Source organism: Eucalyptus grandis, chromosome 8 (assembly GCF_016545825.1).
Source record: "Eucalyptus grandis isolate ANBG69807.140 chromosome 8, ASM1654582v1, whole genome shotgun sequence".
NCBI classification, from domain to species: Eukaryota; Viridiplantae; Streptophyta; class Magnoliopsida; order Myrtales; family Myrtaceae; genus Eucalyptus; species Eucalyptus grandis.
Window position 1 is genome coordinate 70370462 of NC_052619.1, and position 16249 is coordinate 70386710.

At 39.0% G+C, this 16249-nt stretch overlaps 2 protein-coding genes across 4 annotated transcripts; both read left to right on the plus strand.

Annotated features, from left to right (window-relative positions):
* LOC104415867 (probable serine/threonine-protein kinase WNK7) lies at positions 1 to 4201 on the plus strand. 3 transcript variants are annotated; one of them, XM_010027252.3, is made up of 8 exons: positions 1 to 244; positions 891 to 1019; positions 1265 to 1302; positions 1699 to 1926; positions 2022 to 2242; positions 2478 to 2635; positions 2736 to 3168; positions 3260 to 4201. In XM_010027252.3, the coding sequence occupies exons 2-8, from the start codon at positions 924 to 926 to the stop codon at positions 3937 to 3939; spliced, it is 1854 nt and encodes a 617-aa protein (XP_010025554.2). In that variant the 5' UTR covers positions 1 to 244; positions 891 to 923; the 3' UTR covers positions 3940 to 4201. The 3 variants fall into 3 exon arrangements, with proteins under 3 accessions (XP_010025554.2, XP_010025553.2, XP_039156669.1); XM_010027251.3 differs by having other exon boundaries at positions 2 to 244; positions 895 to 1019; XM_039300735.1 differs by lacking the exons at positions 1 to 244; positions 891 to 1019; positions 1265 to 1302 and having other exon boundaries at positions 1785 to 1926; positions 2001 to 2242.
* Positions 4202 to 5327: 1126 nt separating this feature from the next.
* On the plus strand, positions 5328 to 16160 carry LOC104415868 (protein TONSOKU). The gene is made up of 20 exons (XM_010027254.3): positions 5328 to 5667; positions 5829 to 6626; positions 8100 to 8276; positions 9263 to 9354; positions 9863 to 9961; positions 10132 to 10604; positions 10685 to 10719; positions 10818 to 11075; positions 11439 to 11586; positions 11798 to 11914; positions 12338 to 12438; positions 12552 to 12675; positions 12822 to 12934; positions 13183 to 13294; positions 13466 to 13570; positions 13651 to 13717; positions 13816 to 13936; positions 14034 to 14204; positions 14981 to 15098; positions 15184 to 16160. The coding sequence occupies exons 1-20, from the start codon at positions 5395 to 5397 to the stop codon at positions 15690 to 15692; spliced, it is 4011 nt and encodes a 1336-aa protein (XP_010025556.2). The 5' UTR covers positions 5328 to 5394; the 3' UTR covers positions 15693 to 16160.
* Positions 16161 to 16249: the final 89 nt, after the last annotated feature.

Consider the following 16249-nt stretch of genomic DNA (forward strand, 5'->3'; position numbering starts at 1 on the left):
CTGGGTAAAAAGGAGCCAATAAAGAAAAAGAAAAAAAAAAAATCCAGACAAGTTGCCGTCGCTGGTTCGGGATTCGATCGAGAATCAACCGCCTCGTTTCGATGAAATCCACCATCGCCGTCTTCTTCCCCAATCTTTGATTAGGGTTCGGTGATTCGATTCCGTTCGGGGCCATTTTCATGGGGCGGGCGGTCTCCGAATCGTTCAGCTGATTGGGCATTTTTTCGCCAATTCTTTTCTTCTGGTAATTCCTCGTGCCTCGCCGATGCAGCATTTGTGTACGCGCGTGTGATTTTGTTTGTCGCGGTTTTTAGGAGAGGATTGGTGCGATTCCGCGGAGTTGGTGGGTGGGTTTGCGTTTTCTCATTTTTTTTTTGGATAAAGATGTGATCTTTAGGTGATTTGAGTGATGTCGGGGACGGTTTGAGTGCCCAATTCGTGTGAGCTTGCATGTGGGTGCTGTGGTGAATGAAAATGCGTTTGTGTCGATTGGCGTTTTATCTGGTTCTTGGCGAATTGTCGGCTGTTTCTGCCGAATTCCGTAGATTTGCTTCGTTTTGTTCTAGGATTATAGACTGTCCAATGAAGATGTGATCTTTAGGGGATTGAGTGATGTCGGGGATGGTTTGGGTACCCAATTCGTATGAGCTTGCATGTGGGCGGAATGGGTGGCTATTTTTTTTCTTTTTTTTGAACCCTGGTGATTGTGGCGAATGAAATTGTGTTGCGACGATTAAAGTTTGATGTGGTTCTTGGGCAATTGTTCAGCTGTTTCTGCCAAATTCCATTGATTTTGCTTCGTTTTGTTCTAGGATTATAGACTGGTAAGACACATGTGGTGTTGGTTTGGGCTTTGACTTTTCTGGGTTTCAATATTGACTTGTCTTGAGATAGAGCGGGGTTTTGGAAGCGGAGCTGTGAGTATGGTCGGTGTGGATAGTGAAGATGAGGGTGCAGCGCTTGCGGAGCCCCCCGATCCTGATGTCGTCGAGACAGATCCAACTTATCGATACATTCGGGTAATTGTGGCATGGCTTTTCCTTTTGCTGCTTAGTCTTTTTTTTTTCACTGGTTGCTAACATAAATTATGTTGTGGGAAATCCTATTGTTGACTCATTGTGGTCCTTGCATGATATTCAGTTCTTAAGAAACTGGGTAAATGCAACAGCAATGGAGTGCTTAAGTTCTTTCCATTATCTGTCGCTTGATTTCCTTATACTTTTATTTATTTTATTGACTTGTGACTCGTTGTGCCTTTGTACAGTATAGGGACGTGCTTGGAAAAGGTGCTTTCAAGACCGTGTATCCATTGTCCTGACGTATTTATAGCACTACCACCGTTTTTCACTTTTTGTGTTGATGCACTATCTGCATTTTGTACATGCCACATTTCAGGTAGAGATTTTTTTTTTTGATTAGGAGGAGAAATTAAACATCAACCAAGTGCGAATTCATATATTTCAGCAAGATTGTATTTTGTCCTATATAAATGCTTTGTGACAGACTTAGTGAGAGAAGTTCAACAGTGTTACTATCACTTGAAAGTTTAAAATGATGGGTGCATCACATACGATAATTCTTTTTATCAAGCTTTTTTAGAGAAGTATCAATTGTATTATTCGATAGGAGTGGCTGCATGCCACATTTCGTTGCTACAATATTTGGTTCCATGGCATTCCTTAATCATATATTATATAGTTACAAGGCATTCGATGAAGTAGATGGAATTGAAGTGGCATGGAACCAAGTTCGAATTGATGATGTGCTACAATCTCCTGATGACTTGGAACGGCTGTACTCTGAAGTGCATCTCCTGAAGTCACTGAGGCATACCAATATTATTAAGTTTTACAATTCATGGATTGATGAGAAAAATAAGACAGTTAATATAATCACAGAGTTGTTCACGTCAGGTAGCCTCAGACAGTAAGTTCCTTTCCTTATTCAATATGCTTTTGAAGTTTATCTTTCAGTGATGATGAGATTAACCCTATCGTTAGTGGATGGAATTTATGATCTAGGTATCGTAAGAAACACAAGAAAGTCGACATGAAGGCTGTGAAGGGATGGGCAAGGCAGATATTAATGGGTTTGGGCTTCCTTCATAGTCAGAATCCACCGGTTATGCATAGGGACCTCAAGTGTGACAACATATTCATAAATGGACACCTGGGAGAAGTTAAAATTGGAGACCTTGGATTGGCAACTGTCATGCAGCAGACCTTTGCCAAAAGTGTAATTGGTATTTTTCTATTCTGAGTGTTTGTTTCTGCACTCGGGCTTCTCCTCACTTGTTAATTTGAATTGGTGCTTTACACTTACTCATCACTATGTTTTAGTTCCATTATATCTTTTCTACCTTAAAAGAAAAAAATCCAATGATTGTGGCCAGCGGAACTCTTTAATTACGTGATAGCCTTTAGTTTTTGTTTCATAATATACAAGGGCACTGATATGTCAGAATGTGGTGTTTACAGGAACTCCTGAATTTATGGCACCTGAGATGTATGATGAGAAATACAATGAGTTAGCAGATATATACTCTTTTGGGATGTGCATGCTTGAGATGGTTACTTTTGAATATCCCTATAGTGAGTGCAGGAATTCTGCTCAAATATATAAGAAGGTTTCATGTGTAAGTTATCTAATGACTTACTAAGCGGTGTCTGCCTTATTAAGAGTCAATTATAAATAGCTAGATTCTAGAGATCTTGCTTATAATCTTGTCTGTGTAGGGTATCAAGCCTGCTGGCCTTTCTAAGGTGAAAGATCCTGAAGTAAAATTATTTATTGAGAAATGTTTACTTCCAGCATCTCAAAGATTGTCCGCAAATGAGCTTTTGATGGAGCCCTTCCTTCAAATGAATGCATCCGTGAAAAATCGCCCTATGCTGCTTCCTGACATAGTCATGCCTAAAATAGGAGCATTTGGGGACCGTTGTCTGGTTTCAGAAGGGCCAGTTACTGCCCAAAGCAAAACCTTTCCGATGGATGTTGATGATGGTGAGCTACCCATAATCAATTCTTTTGATCACTTTGGAAGCAATGGGTCACATTTATTGTCTCTGGAGGTCCAAAGGACAAGAAGAGGCAGTTCTTTTGTGTTAAAAGGAGAAGTGAATGATGAAGACTCTGTATCTTTAATACTCCGCATAGCTGATCAGAATGGTTGGTCTACCACTCTAGATTGCCGATATTTATCCCTGTTGCTTTAGTTGCCATTTTCCTATCAGCGATTCATATGCTCTTTGATGTGCAGGTCGTGCCAGGAATATCCATTTCTTGTTCTACCTCGACACTGATACAGCTTGTTCGGTTTCAAGTGAAATGGTTGAGCAACTGGAGTTGGAAGATCAGAATGTCATGTTTATAGCAGAGTTAATTGATTTGCTTTTGATAAACTTGGTAAAGAACTGGGAACCTGGTGTACCCATCAGTCATTTGGTAAGAGTTTCTCATCAGAGTGACCCCAATTTGCGAGAATGTGGACAAAGTTCCGGTGGATCTCTGGTAGATGCTCATGAGGCAGTCAATTCGCTGAGATGTGAGCCATTTGCAGTGACGACGTCACATGCTGTTGGTCTTGAGAACCCGACTATTTTAGACGATCAGGGTTCCGAAATTTCTTATCTCTCTGCTACCTCTAATGAGTGGAATGACAAGTGCTCGGCAGTAGGCTCGAGTGCCGATTTGCATGCTTGTAGCAGTGGCAATAGCAAGGATTTGGCTGGGGGGAAGAGTAGTGTGGTGACCGCTTCTCACCCGACCAACGTTCCTGTTCTGTTTGGCGAAGATGACGGCGAAGAAATGAGAATGGAGCTCGAGATGATCGAGCGGAAGTTCCGGGAGCAGATTAGAGAAATTACGAAAAGAAGGGACGAAGCTATCATCGAGTCGAGGAGAAGACAGTTGCGGAAGAAAGTGGTAGAGTCTCACTAAGCCCGCCCTCCGGGCCGTCTTTTGTCATTCGATCGATTTCGCGTTATGCAGCCTGTTTACGTTCCTTCTTCTCCTTGATTGCTTTATTCTTTTTCTCAATTCCATCTCAACTGTACAAAGTTTGCTTTGTAAAGAGGTCAGGGGCAAGTAAGTATGCTTCCTCCTGCAACCGTTTGACTTGCATCTGAGCTTTTAATCAGTTAAGCAGCAGCAGCAAATGGGTTTGGATGATTCAATTTCTGCAGCTCAGTAGTCCTGGCAATTACCTTTGTCTCTTCTAAGTTTATTTTGCCAATTTTTGAATGATTTGGGATATATTTTCTCAAAAATGAAATGAATAAATGAAAAGTATTTCCGTGGTCGAGACATAAGTTTTTTATTTTTTCATTAATTAATTATTGAAAGTAATAAAATTGAAATAGATTAATTATAACATGGAAGGAGGAGGTGGGGGTTTGAATTCTCACATTTTTCGGGGTTGGGATGGGGATGAATTAATTTTAGGAGTGGATTTCGATTTCAAGGCAAAAAGAGTTAGGCCAAAAAGACTGAGAATTAGAATATGAGTAGGGTAGAACCAACAAAAAAAAAAACAATACAAACGAAACTTTCATTTAGTGCAGGGGCTTGACACTTTGGTGCTTCTTTGTATGGCCTTTCCTTTTTGTTTGGGTTGAAGAATTTCTTGATCTCCTTTTTATGTAATGCTTGGCAATTTTGTTTAAGAGAATTGTCGATTATAATTTATGTGCACCATACTCTTTTACAAAATTTAGGTAAAAATTTAAGTGTCAATATCAAGCAAGTTATTGATGCATCTTGATTAATTGAAGAGTATGGCAATTAATGCACTACCTCGAAAATAGGAGAAATGGTGTGGACAGAAATTTAAATGGAAAATTTGGAAAAAAATTTATGCGAGTGAGAGTAAGCTAATTCATTTTGGTGTATTATCTTTCCAACCCTTAGTTCTCATCTATTGCTTTTAAAAAAAAAAATCAGTGCTATTTTTGTTTAAAAAACATCAAGTATATTAAAATCAATTCTGCATAATTGATGCATGAAGCGATATAATGCATTATCATTTGGTGTCGAACATGACCTGCTTATTTAACCATATATTTATAATCAATGATTTAGAGCACTCGTTAATAAAATTCATTTCGTAAAATTTAATTTTATATTCCCAACATATTACTTATTTTATTTAGGCATGTGATCCCTTTGATATCCCTATTATTTATTATTCTATTTTTACAATGTTCTGTTCAATTTTTTAATTTCGAAAATATTGCCGCCATAAATTGGCGGCACCAGCGAAGGGATTTGGCGGGCAAAGTTCGCATTTTTCAAACTGAACGAAATTCCACTGAGCCTCTTCCTCTCCCTCTCTGTGTCGCAGAGAAACCCTAGGCCGATCGCCCATCGCCGATCGCCGATCGGAGCAGGCCGGAGATGGCGAGGGACGAGGGGCAGCTCAGGGCGGCGAAGCGGGCGTACCGGAGCGCGAGGGACGAGGGGAACCGCCAGGAGGAGGCGCGGTGGGCGAACGTGATCGGGGACATCCTCAAGAACCGCGGGGAGTACGTGGAGGCCCTCAAGTGGCTCCGCATCGACTACGACGTCACGTCCCGGCACCTGCCGGAGAAGCACCTGCTGCCGACGTGCCAGTCCCTCGGGGAGATGTACCTCCGGCTCGAGTGCTTCCAGGACGCGCTCTTCTATCAGGTAACCGCTCCCGGCCCCTTTTTTGAATGCCCGGGTTTCGATTCCGGCGGCGATTGTCGGAATTTAGGTGCAGATACTTCCTGTTGGTTCTCGTTATGGACTCGGAGGGATGGCGATTTTACGGTCTTGGTTTTTTATGTGTGCTTTGTCGACTGTCGCAGAAGAAACATTTGGAGCTCGCTAAGGACTCCGATGATCTTGTCGAGCAGCAACGAGCGAGTACGCAGCTCGGTCGTACGTACCACGAGATGTTCCTGAGATCTGCTGATGACCACTACTCCATTCGGAATGCTAAGAAGTATTTCAGATCCGCCATGAAGCTCGCCAAGGAACTGAAGGAGAACCCGCCGACGAATAAGTCTTCTTTCTTGAAGGAATATATTGATGCGCACAATAATATCGGTATGCTTGAGATAGATCTCGACAATTTGGTGGAGGCCCAGAAGATATTATCTAAAGGATTAGACATATGTGATGAAGAAGAGGTTACTGAAGACGATGATGGACGTAGTAGGCTACATCATAATCTTGGAAACGTCTACACGGAACTGAGGATGTGGAATGAGGCTCGGGAGCATATTGAGAGGGACATAATAATCTGTAAGAGGATCGGGCATTGCCAAGGTGAGGCAAAGGGGTACATAAATCTTGGCGAACTGCATTACAGGGTACAAAAGTATGATGAGGCAACTCTTTGCTATCAAAAGGCATTTGATCTGGCAGATTCTATGGAGGACGAGAATGCTTTGGTGGGTCAAATTAACCAAAATATTGAAACGGTGAATCAAGCTATTAAGGTGATGGATGAGCTGAGGCTTGAAGAGCAGAACTTTAAAAAGCTGTCGAGAAAGTCGGTCAGTGCTCGAGGCACTGGAAGTGAAAGGAAATGGCTTCTGCAACAGAATAAGTCCCTTGACTGTCTTATCGAGAAATCAAGTATGATTGCTGCATGGTTAAAAGTAAGTCTCCTTCTCTGTTAAGTTTTAGATGGCTTGGCTTCTGCAGCGAGTTCCATCCGTCAAATCATGCTTTATGTAATAATTATGATTATTGCTTCCGTATCAATTGAAAGATTGCTAATTTGTAGAACTTTCTTACTTCCCGAGATCATTCATGATGAAAATTGTATTCAATCCTTTTGAACATTGGACCTTTTTGCTGCGTTGGATACTAGGAACGTTTAGCTTGAGTGTGAAGCAGCTTTATGATATTCTTTCTCACGAAATACTAGAAAATAACCGCTTCATACATTTTTTAGCAAACATTTTGTGGTTTGGCATTTTTAGAGACTGTCTTCTCAAGAGATGACTGGAAAAAGGTCGGCCATAATGCAAGCTCTATAACTGGATAATATTTTACTTTTAATTCTTTAGAATGGAATGCATCATAACAATATCGGGGATTCTGTAGGTACATACAATCCACTAATGGAACTTGATCATGATATTTGATGCAGTCAACATAATCGCTGAAGTTGCATCTTTTGTTAAAGTTCTAGCAGTTTCAGGGAAGAAAATGGTCACCGATACAATAATTGAATTAGTTTGTTGATGGTTTGTAAGTTGCACAAGTAGTTGCACAGGCAAATACTGTAAAAAAACTCCAAAATATGCCTAATGTGACATTAATACCCAAACTTTTTTTTTTTTTGTGTCACCAAATTCTCCAAACTTGCTCACTGTGACACAAATGCCCCAAACTTTTTTTGTTTGTTTCACAAAAAAACCTAAATTTATATATCTAACTGCTATTTCATATCCATCCAAGGTATATTTGTATACTGGTATAAGTTTGGGATTTTTTGTGACACAAAAAAAAAAAAATTGGGGTCTTCATGTTAGGGCAAGTTTAGGATTTTTAGTGACAAAAAAAAAGAAAAAGAATTATTTATGTCATAGTGGACATAGTTTGGGGTTTTTTGTAGTATTAACCCTACTAAAAAAATGAAGAATAAGATCTAGACCATCCAAGAAAAAAACTAAACTCCAAGAATGGCAACCACGGGATTTATTGAAGGCCACCTTTGAAAGGGAGACCTAACATTCTCTCTTCGTACATTTTTAGACTCACCCCACCCCAACCAATAAAAATAAAGAAACATCAAGTGATCACTGATACTGATGTAGGATGTTGATACTTGTAACTAGATTTGCCACTTGCAAACTTCCGGTTTCAATTGTCCATAGCACAAGCATTATTGATGTATAGAAGTAGCGTCAAAGGAGTGATTCTTCAATAAGCTTCTCTGAATGATCAACATGAATCGTCATGAAAGTTTGAAGCTACATATGGAGATATGCCATTCTAGATGATTAAGTGGTGCCGTTAGATTGATTGAGTCATTTCCTGATTCTCTAGAATAATTACACTATTTCCAAATACTTTATTTTGGCATAGTCTTACATTGGTTTGTTTTTTGTGATTTATTTCAGCATCTTGACTTTGCTAAACGCAAGAAAAGAATTGCAAGTGAACTTTGCGACAAGGAAAAGCTGAGTGATTCGTACCTTGTTATTGGAGAATCATACCAGAAGCTCCGAAAATTCAACAAAGCTCTGAAATGGTACAACAAGAGTTGGGAGATTTATAAATCCATTGGCAACATGGAGGTTCGTTGGTTGTTCGTCTCTGAATTCTAATCCCTTAATAATTTTCTTTTCTAATTCTGCTGATTTGCTATTCAAGATTATAACTTGAATTAAGGTTCATAAAGTCATAGCTATCGGAAGAATATGCAAGTACTAAATCCATGTGATAAATTAGTAAAAGTTCAGGATTAATTAGATTGTTACTCATAAAATAATTTTGGCGACATCATCACTGAGTTATATGATGTTTCTCAATAATTTTAACTGAATCATTTGCAACAAAATGGCTCATTAACTTTATATTTGTGTGTTTGATGGATAAATGTAGCAATTTTATGTCCAGAATCGTAGGACGTAGTTGATGTTATCTTTCTAATTGCTCTCTTAAATCGTACTTAAAAAAATGACGGCAGCTTTGTTTGATGAATTTTTCGTGTGAGATTCCTTGTTGTGTTCTGTCAGTAACTCCACAAAGCAGTTTTTCTTAATCAAACCAATTGATAATATTTAAGCATTTCCAATTGGAACCTACTAATATATATATGTAGTAGCCTTGCGTTTCCATCTTCAACGAACTCGCTAAATCATATTTGGACAACTTCTTTCCACCTTAACTCCATAAACCAATAGTGGTTCCTCCTGAAAGACCACTTTTTTGCCACCTTTTTAACCAACTTCTCCACATATACTGATACATAACTATAGTGTGAAACTTTAACTTTGGTACTTTAACAAATCTATCAATTTAATTATCATTTCACTATCCATAGTTTTGAAAACTTGACTCATGATTTATATTTTGATTTGATGACCATGCAGCTGCTTTAATGTTTGTTGCCACATAGGAGAATCTTCTATAGCTAATTTTAAGATTCTGAGGGTTGGTACTCTTCATTTTCCTTTGGCTTATAAATTGATCACATTCTTGATATTTATGGTGAGAGCATTTTAGTATATGTTTCATTAATGGTCTATTGACGCTTACTCGAGGTCAATATTGTATCCAGGGGCAGGCTTTGGTTAAAATTAATATTGGTGATGTTTTGGACTGTGACGGAAACTGGGCAGGTGCATTGGACGCTTTTGAAGAGGGGTACAGGTGATTGCCCTCCTTTATGTTAATCTTTTCAGTTGTTTCTTTTATTAAAGGTAAGCATGAGAGGCTTCTCCAGTGTCAGATATGATAAATGTTTTTGTCTTGTCAACTATGAATTTTCTTTAACATTACTAGGATATGTTCAAAATATCTAGAATTAATTTGCCATGCATTTGATGTGTGACTGCATGTGCATAGCAAAACTGGTGCTTATGTGAGGTTGGAGTACACAAACAAGTATTGCTCCAACAACAATTACTGCTAGGAAGATCAACAGATGCACGAACCTGCCTGTGTATGGAATGAATGTCCGCGCTTCACATGCATGATGCATCCATTATTAATTTTATTTGCTATCTTTGAGATGCTTTGCTCTAAGTTGAACAAATGCATTTACAAGCCTGATGTTTCTCAAATCCTTGAACGCCAATTATCATTGCCTTCTACCCAGAGTTATCCTCGTTACTTTCAACATAAATGCTCGGCATTGTTTCCCAATTGTGTGTTGCAGGATTGCTGTGGAAGCTAACCTCATCTCAGTACAGCTTTCTGCCCTAGAGAACATGCACTATAGCCACATGATAAGATTTGACAATGTTGAAGAGGCGAGGTGAGTTATCTGTTTTAGAAAGTGGAACGATAGAGTAGTTTATGGAACCAAATAGTGAACTCCATGAATTACAGTATAATAAGTGGAACTCCAATATCCCAGATTACTAGGTTTCACCACAATTGAATCCACCCAATTGTATGTAAACTAGGGCGCACTCTTCTGTGCAGGAGGTTGCAGCTTCTAATTGACAAGTTGAAGCAATCAGAAAGGAAAGAGCTTGAACAGTCAAAAGTGGCAGGAGATTGCTGCCCTGAAACAGACACGGAAGGTGATGATTGTTTATCAAATAGCAGGTCCAGCACATGCAGTTCTCCACTTACATCTAATTCTTATAAGAGAAAACTTCACAACACTGTGGAAGAGCTAAATGATGATGCTCCTTTGATATCGCTTCTCCATTCAAAGAAAGTTTCACCAAGGTTCAGAACAGCTGCTCCTGTAGAGAAGTGTGGTAATACCATGAACCACATGATGGCATCATCCAAAAGTTCATCTAAATCAACTGGTGATAAGCAGAAAGTTGTTGATCGTAAGCGCATTCGGTTAGTCCTTTCTGATGATGAAGGAGAAATGCATGCTCAGGCGGGCAGCTCAATGGCTGAGCCGCATTCTATGGATAGGGCAGCTACTTCTGATGAAAGTGAGAATTACTTTGCTTGATTTTAGCTTCACACCTATGATATCATGACTATACCTGAATTGTATGCCTAAATGGTGTAGGGAATAAAGCAACAGCAGCAGCAGTGGGATGTCACGTAAGTGGGTCTTTGGCCAAACATAGAATTATTTGTCTTTCTGAGGCCATGATGGTATTTCTCTATCTCTTTATTCAAGTTTGTTTTTCATTCATCAGGATGCACCCGCTATTGGATCAGAATGTACTAACAGTTTTCGGAAGCTTGTTAATGTAGAAGAGAGCACATGTTCTTATAAAACCAGGAGTTCCAGTAGAGTGGCATCTGAAAATGGAAAAGAAGACAGATCCTTGAGCACCAAGGATGTTTTTCCCGACTATTTTGTGGCAGATAGCTCAAAATGTGACTTTGATGCCTCCAATAACCTATCACACACTGTTCATTTGGATTTCCCTGCTTGCACTGACAAATCCAAAGTAAGAGTCAGTTTGCCTCTAGTGCATTTAGACTTTGTGTTACGGTAATGTGGTCATGTTCATTTAACTTCATTTAGAATTTCAACGTAGCCATTCTTTTTGAATTGTTAAAACTGTCCCTCATTTTGTGCTGCTAATGCTAAGTCAATACCAAATTCATCTGCATTTAGAACAACATGACACCAATTGGAACCTAGTGAAAATTGTGTCATCTGCCATTATCAAAATTCTTGATTAAGACTGATTAAGAGTCTTTCTCTATTCAATCCATGGCCTACCTTGATACACCTGTGTCACAACAGCTGATCTTTTGGAATTTAACTATCTTTTTTTCCAACCTGTTATGCATTATGATTATTGCAGCAATTCATATTGTTCAAAATCGACAATGAACTTATCCATATAGAGGCCGAGAGCTTTGGGTCTGATGATGAATTCGACATCAACTCTTTGAAGGCTGAATTGGCATGCCTGTACTACCTACATCTTTCTAAAGAAAAGAGATCGAAGGGTTAGTCAATTAAACATCTACTGCTTATGGCCTTGCAATCCATCCATCAGAAAAAAAATCCACCTTCAAATTCTTAATGATGCATCATTTCAGCTTCTATTAGTTGCAGTGTTCTGGCATCTCTCTCTCTCACACAGACACACACACAAAGCCAAGCACACTTAACAAGACTGCCATCCTTGCAATTTTCTGATGCTCGTATCTAATACAGGTCTCTTGCCAATCATCCAACAAATAATATATGAGGGAAAACCCCTCCCATGCTTAGAAACTGTTCAAAGCTTGAGGGATCTCTTGGGAAAGGGATTAGTTGAAGTACTTGTTAATGGTATGTACCAGAACATATTATATTCACATGATGTAAAAATGTCTTTCATGTCATGGATATTGTCATGTCAGGCTACCTCATGATAAAAGAAAACAGTCTGTGGTTTATGAGTACATGAATCATCACTATGAACTGCAGCACTTGTGGACACTCAGAGAATTTTATAATCAGAAATGTTCTTTTGGTAACTACATCAGCATTGCCTGAAAAAAAATAACATCATTTTTTCGCACAAGTTTCTATATTTAAATGCAAAAAGTTGGTTGAAATGCATTTCCCATGGGAATTGTGATTGATCGTTTATGCTCATTAGCCATGTGTGAGCGACACATGATACTTTTCATTGGAGCAGAGTATCTGCCAGTGTTTTTATAAAAGTCACTCTTACAAAGTTGTATTTAATATTAAAATGTCACCTTACAGGTTGGGTGCAGAAACCCTTGATGAAGCTCTATGTTGACTGCTGTGAGGACCTATTTGAGCAACCAAATTTGAAGTTGCTCAAAAGGTTATACAACTTGGAGGTAGGTTAGCGTTCTGTTGTTTGCTTCTACTTTCATCCTTTTTGGAATATCTTAACTTCTCCTGAATTGGTGAGTTTATTGAGGAAAAGCTACAATACTTACCTGTTTAATAGGTCTCGGAAGATGAAGTCATCCTGTCAGAATGTGAACTACAAGATGTATCCGTAACTCCATTGTTGAATGCATTGCGCGTGCACGGAACGATTGCGATGCTTAACCTTTCTCATAATCTCCTAGGTAATCATCTGGTATCTAGTTTCAACCAGAGCCTTTTCCTTGACTCTTGTGGTTTGTAGCTGCCGTCATTTCTCCTTAATAATTTTTCCATAACAAGGGCAGTATAAAGATTTCAAAAGCTGTTACAATTTGAATGATTTTTCCAGGAAATGGAACCATGGAGAAACTTCAACAAGCACTCCAGTCTTCAGGTCAGAGCTATGGAGACCTGAGTCTGGATCTGCATTGCAACCGGTTTGGTCCAACGGCATTGTTTCAGGTTCATATTGAATAATAACTGTCCAGCAAACATATACTTCCCCCATTTAACTTTTCGTTTCACCTTGCAATTTGGGAGAAATCAATACTTTCATGTGGAAATTTTGATGTTTAACTGAAATCGAGAAAGACGTTGAACTCTAAAAATGGCTAGTGGATCTTGAGTATTGTGACAACGTCTCATTAGTGTCTATAAACTGCGTGCCTATTTGATAGCCTTGAATGAGCTTATTTAGTTTACGCGTGCAGATCTGTGAATGTCCTGTGCTGTTTGAACGACTGGTGGTACTTAATATATCCGGCAATCGTCTCACTGATGCCTGTGGATCTTACATTTCCACAATTCTGAAAAATTGTAGGGGTAAGGTCCATCTGCTGTAGCATTTTAACAAGCATATACGGCATGTACAAGCACACAAACGTCAATGCGTACATGAGAGTGGCACATTGAGCCACCCACCCACAAGCACATGCATCTATCTAGTTAACTGAATATTAATTACTTCCTTTTGATGGATTGTTCATTCCGTAGCCTTGTATAGCTTGAATGTAGAGCGCTGTTCAATTACATCTAGAACAATTAACAAGGCCGCTGAAGCACTGGAAGCTGGATCAACACTTGCACAACTTTATATAGGTACATAATAGGTTTTTTTTCAAACCATTAATGAGCATTATTTATGAAATGGAACATTAACTCCTTTTTCAAATCAATAGGACATAATGACTTGATATCAGGAAATGCTATTGTCTATCTGCTTTCCAAGCTTGCCTCACTGGAAAGGTACTTTAAGACTTTAAACCATACCGTCATTTCTTGTCACAGGTTGGAAATGACATTCAACTTTTCATCTGATTTTACTGACTTCTTATTTTGCATAGATTTTCTGAACTAAGTCTGAGTGGCTTGAAACTTAGCAAAACTGTAGTTGACAGCCTATGTCAGATATCTAAAAGGTTGTCTCTGTCGGGACTGATGCTTGGAGGTACCAATATTGGAACGGTGTGTACTTTTTTCAAGTTATAAGTGCATCATTCACACGAATGGCCCTTTGGCATTTTGCGCATCTTTATATTGACGTTTCTTGTTTGGGTTCCAGGATGGAGCACTACAGTTGAGTGAATCACTTCCCTTTGAGAATCAAGAGCTTGTGAAGTTGGACTTGTCGTTTTGTGGATTGACATCCAAGTACTTTTCAAAACAAACCGTTGATAGTCTGGTTTGTGGAATCGTAGAGCTGAACCTTGGAGGGAATTTGATCAAGCAAGAGGTATGCTGTTTACTTCCCGATTATCGTAAGTGGTGCTATGATATGACCATTCTCCATTATATGAAATCCTTGAAATTAGTTTGTTTCGAAATTCTGTCTGCTTACTACTATAACGAGGCTTCCATATCAGTGAAGTGTAGATGCTGCAACAACCAACACTACTGAAGATTCTGTTGGCTTTACCAGTTATAATTTTGGGTGCCATAACCATACAAATAAATAAGTGACATTTGTATGACATTTGTTTCTACCAGATGATAGGATATTTCAGAATGTTATCTATGTATTTCCAATTTAATCTATTAGCATCTTTGATAAGCTTGTTGTGTATGTGAAAGCTTATCTTTATATTGGCCATTAGTTGAAGCAGCTTAACAAAATCTTTTAGTGATTTGGTGACATGTTCCTATTTGCTTCATTTCTGGTTCAGTATCACTGTTCTTATTTTTCAAGTGGGAGTTGGCTTGGGATTGTAGCTAAGCTAATAAATTTGATTGTCTTGCCCCTCCTTTAAGTTCTCTGCCTAAGTTATTGACATGTGTATTTTCAACATGATTAGACTACAGGTTTGCTGTATGAGCTTTCTCAATATACATTCCTGATAAGAATGGACTTGAAATTAGATTATATTCTGTTGGTATTTCCTTTGCCTATGTTAATTATATGTCTTTCTTCCTAAAACAATACCTTTTCTTGTGTGAGCTCTCTCAGAGTATTGAATTCTTCAAATTTTAATGCACCTGAAATGAGCTTATGCTGGATGCTCATGAAAACAGGGAATTAGTGCATTAGCGTCAGTACTTGTGCATCCTCAATGCGGCATAAAAATTTTGATCTTAAATAAGTGTCAGCTTGGCCTTTCCGGGGTTGTTGAAATAATACAGGCACTGGCAGGTTAGATACCCAAAACCCTCTCTTATATATTTGTTTCTTACAAAAAAATTTAGTTGATGCATCTGCCATTTGATTCTGGTAACAGAAAACAACTCCCTGGAGGAGCTCAATCTTGCTGATAATGCCAACAATGAGGAAATATTGTCAAATTCGCAAATAGAGCTAAGTCTTATTCATCCTCCATCTTTAAATAGCTCTGCTGCGAAGGAAATAGATCCAGAACAGAATGGGCCATGTACCCTGAATCATGGGTGCAATCAGCTTGAAGTTGCTGACAGTGAAGATGTTCAGACTGGGATAGAGCCTGATGCATCCGGGATCAATCAAAGCTGTGCTAGTTCGTGGGAGAGTATTGGTGCAGCAGAGAGCCCATTTGTCGAAAAGCTTTCCATGGCCATTGGGATGGCAAAGCAGTTGGAGTTGTTGGATCTGAGCAATAACGGATTCAGCAAGAATGCTGCAGAATCGTTTTACATAGCTTGGTCAAGTTCCAGAGGTTCATTGGCCCATAGGCATATTAATAAACGGACAGTCCATCTCTCTTGTCAGGCGAACAAATGTTGCAGATTTAGACCTTGCTGCAAGAGGGATTAAAAATCACAGCAATGGAAAGTTATCTTTACGATTCCAAAAGTAAATACCGGATTTCCAGCTTACCACAGAATCATGACCTCAGTACTTAGAAGATGCAATATCGATGATGAGCCATTAGTCAGCTAATTTGGTTCACACTCAAGCAGTGGCATAGGTATACAAGCATCTAATTGTGTTCTAAATTCGGTAACTATAAACATTGAATTTGTATATTTGGCTGTCGTCATTGTTCTTGCGTCAAAGGATGAACAGATTAGCACCAGAGAAGTGGTGCTGCCTGCGAGTTGGATCTTGCTAGCTATGGAAACAGGAAAAGCAAAAAAAGAGGGCCAACAAGAACGAGCAAAGATGTAGTCTTTTTGTTGAGATACTAATTCCAAACCAGGATCTTTGTACTGTGTATATAACAGCTGAAAATAAACATCTGCTTATGCTAAATTATTGTGTTGTATTAGTTTTTTGGCTCAATCACTTTCCTCTGTTACATTACCCAAACCTAGACCAGTCAAATGGGTGGGTCGGATCGAAAATGAAATTTAGTGTCACCACCCCATCCC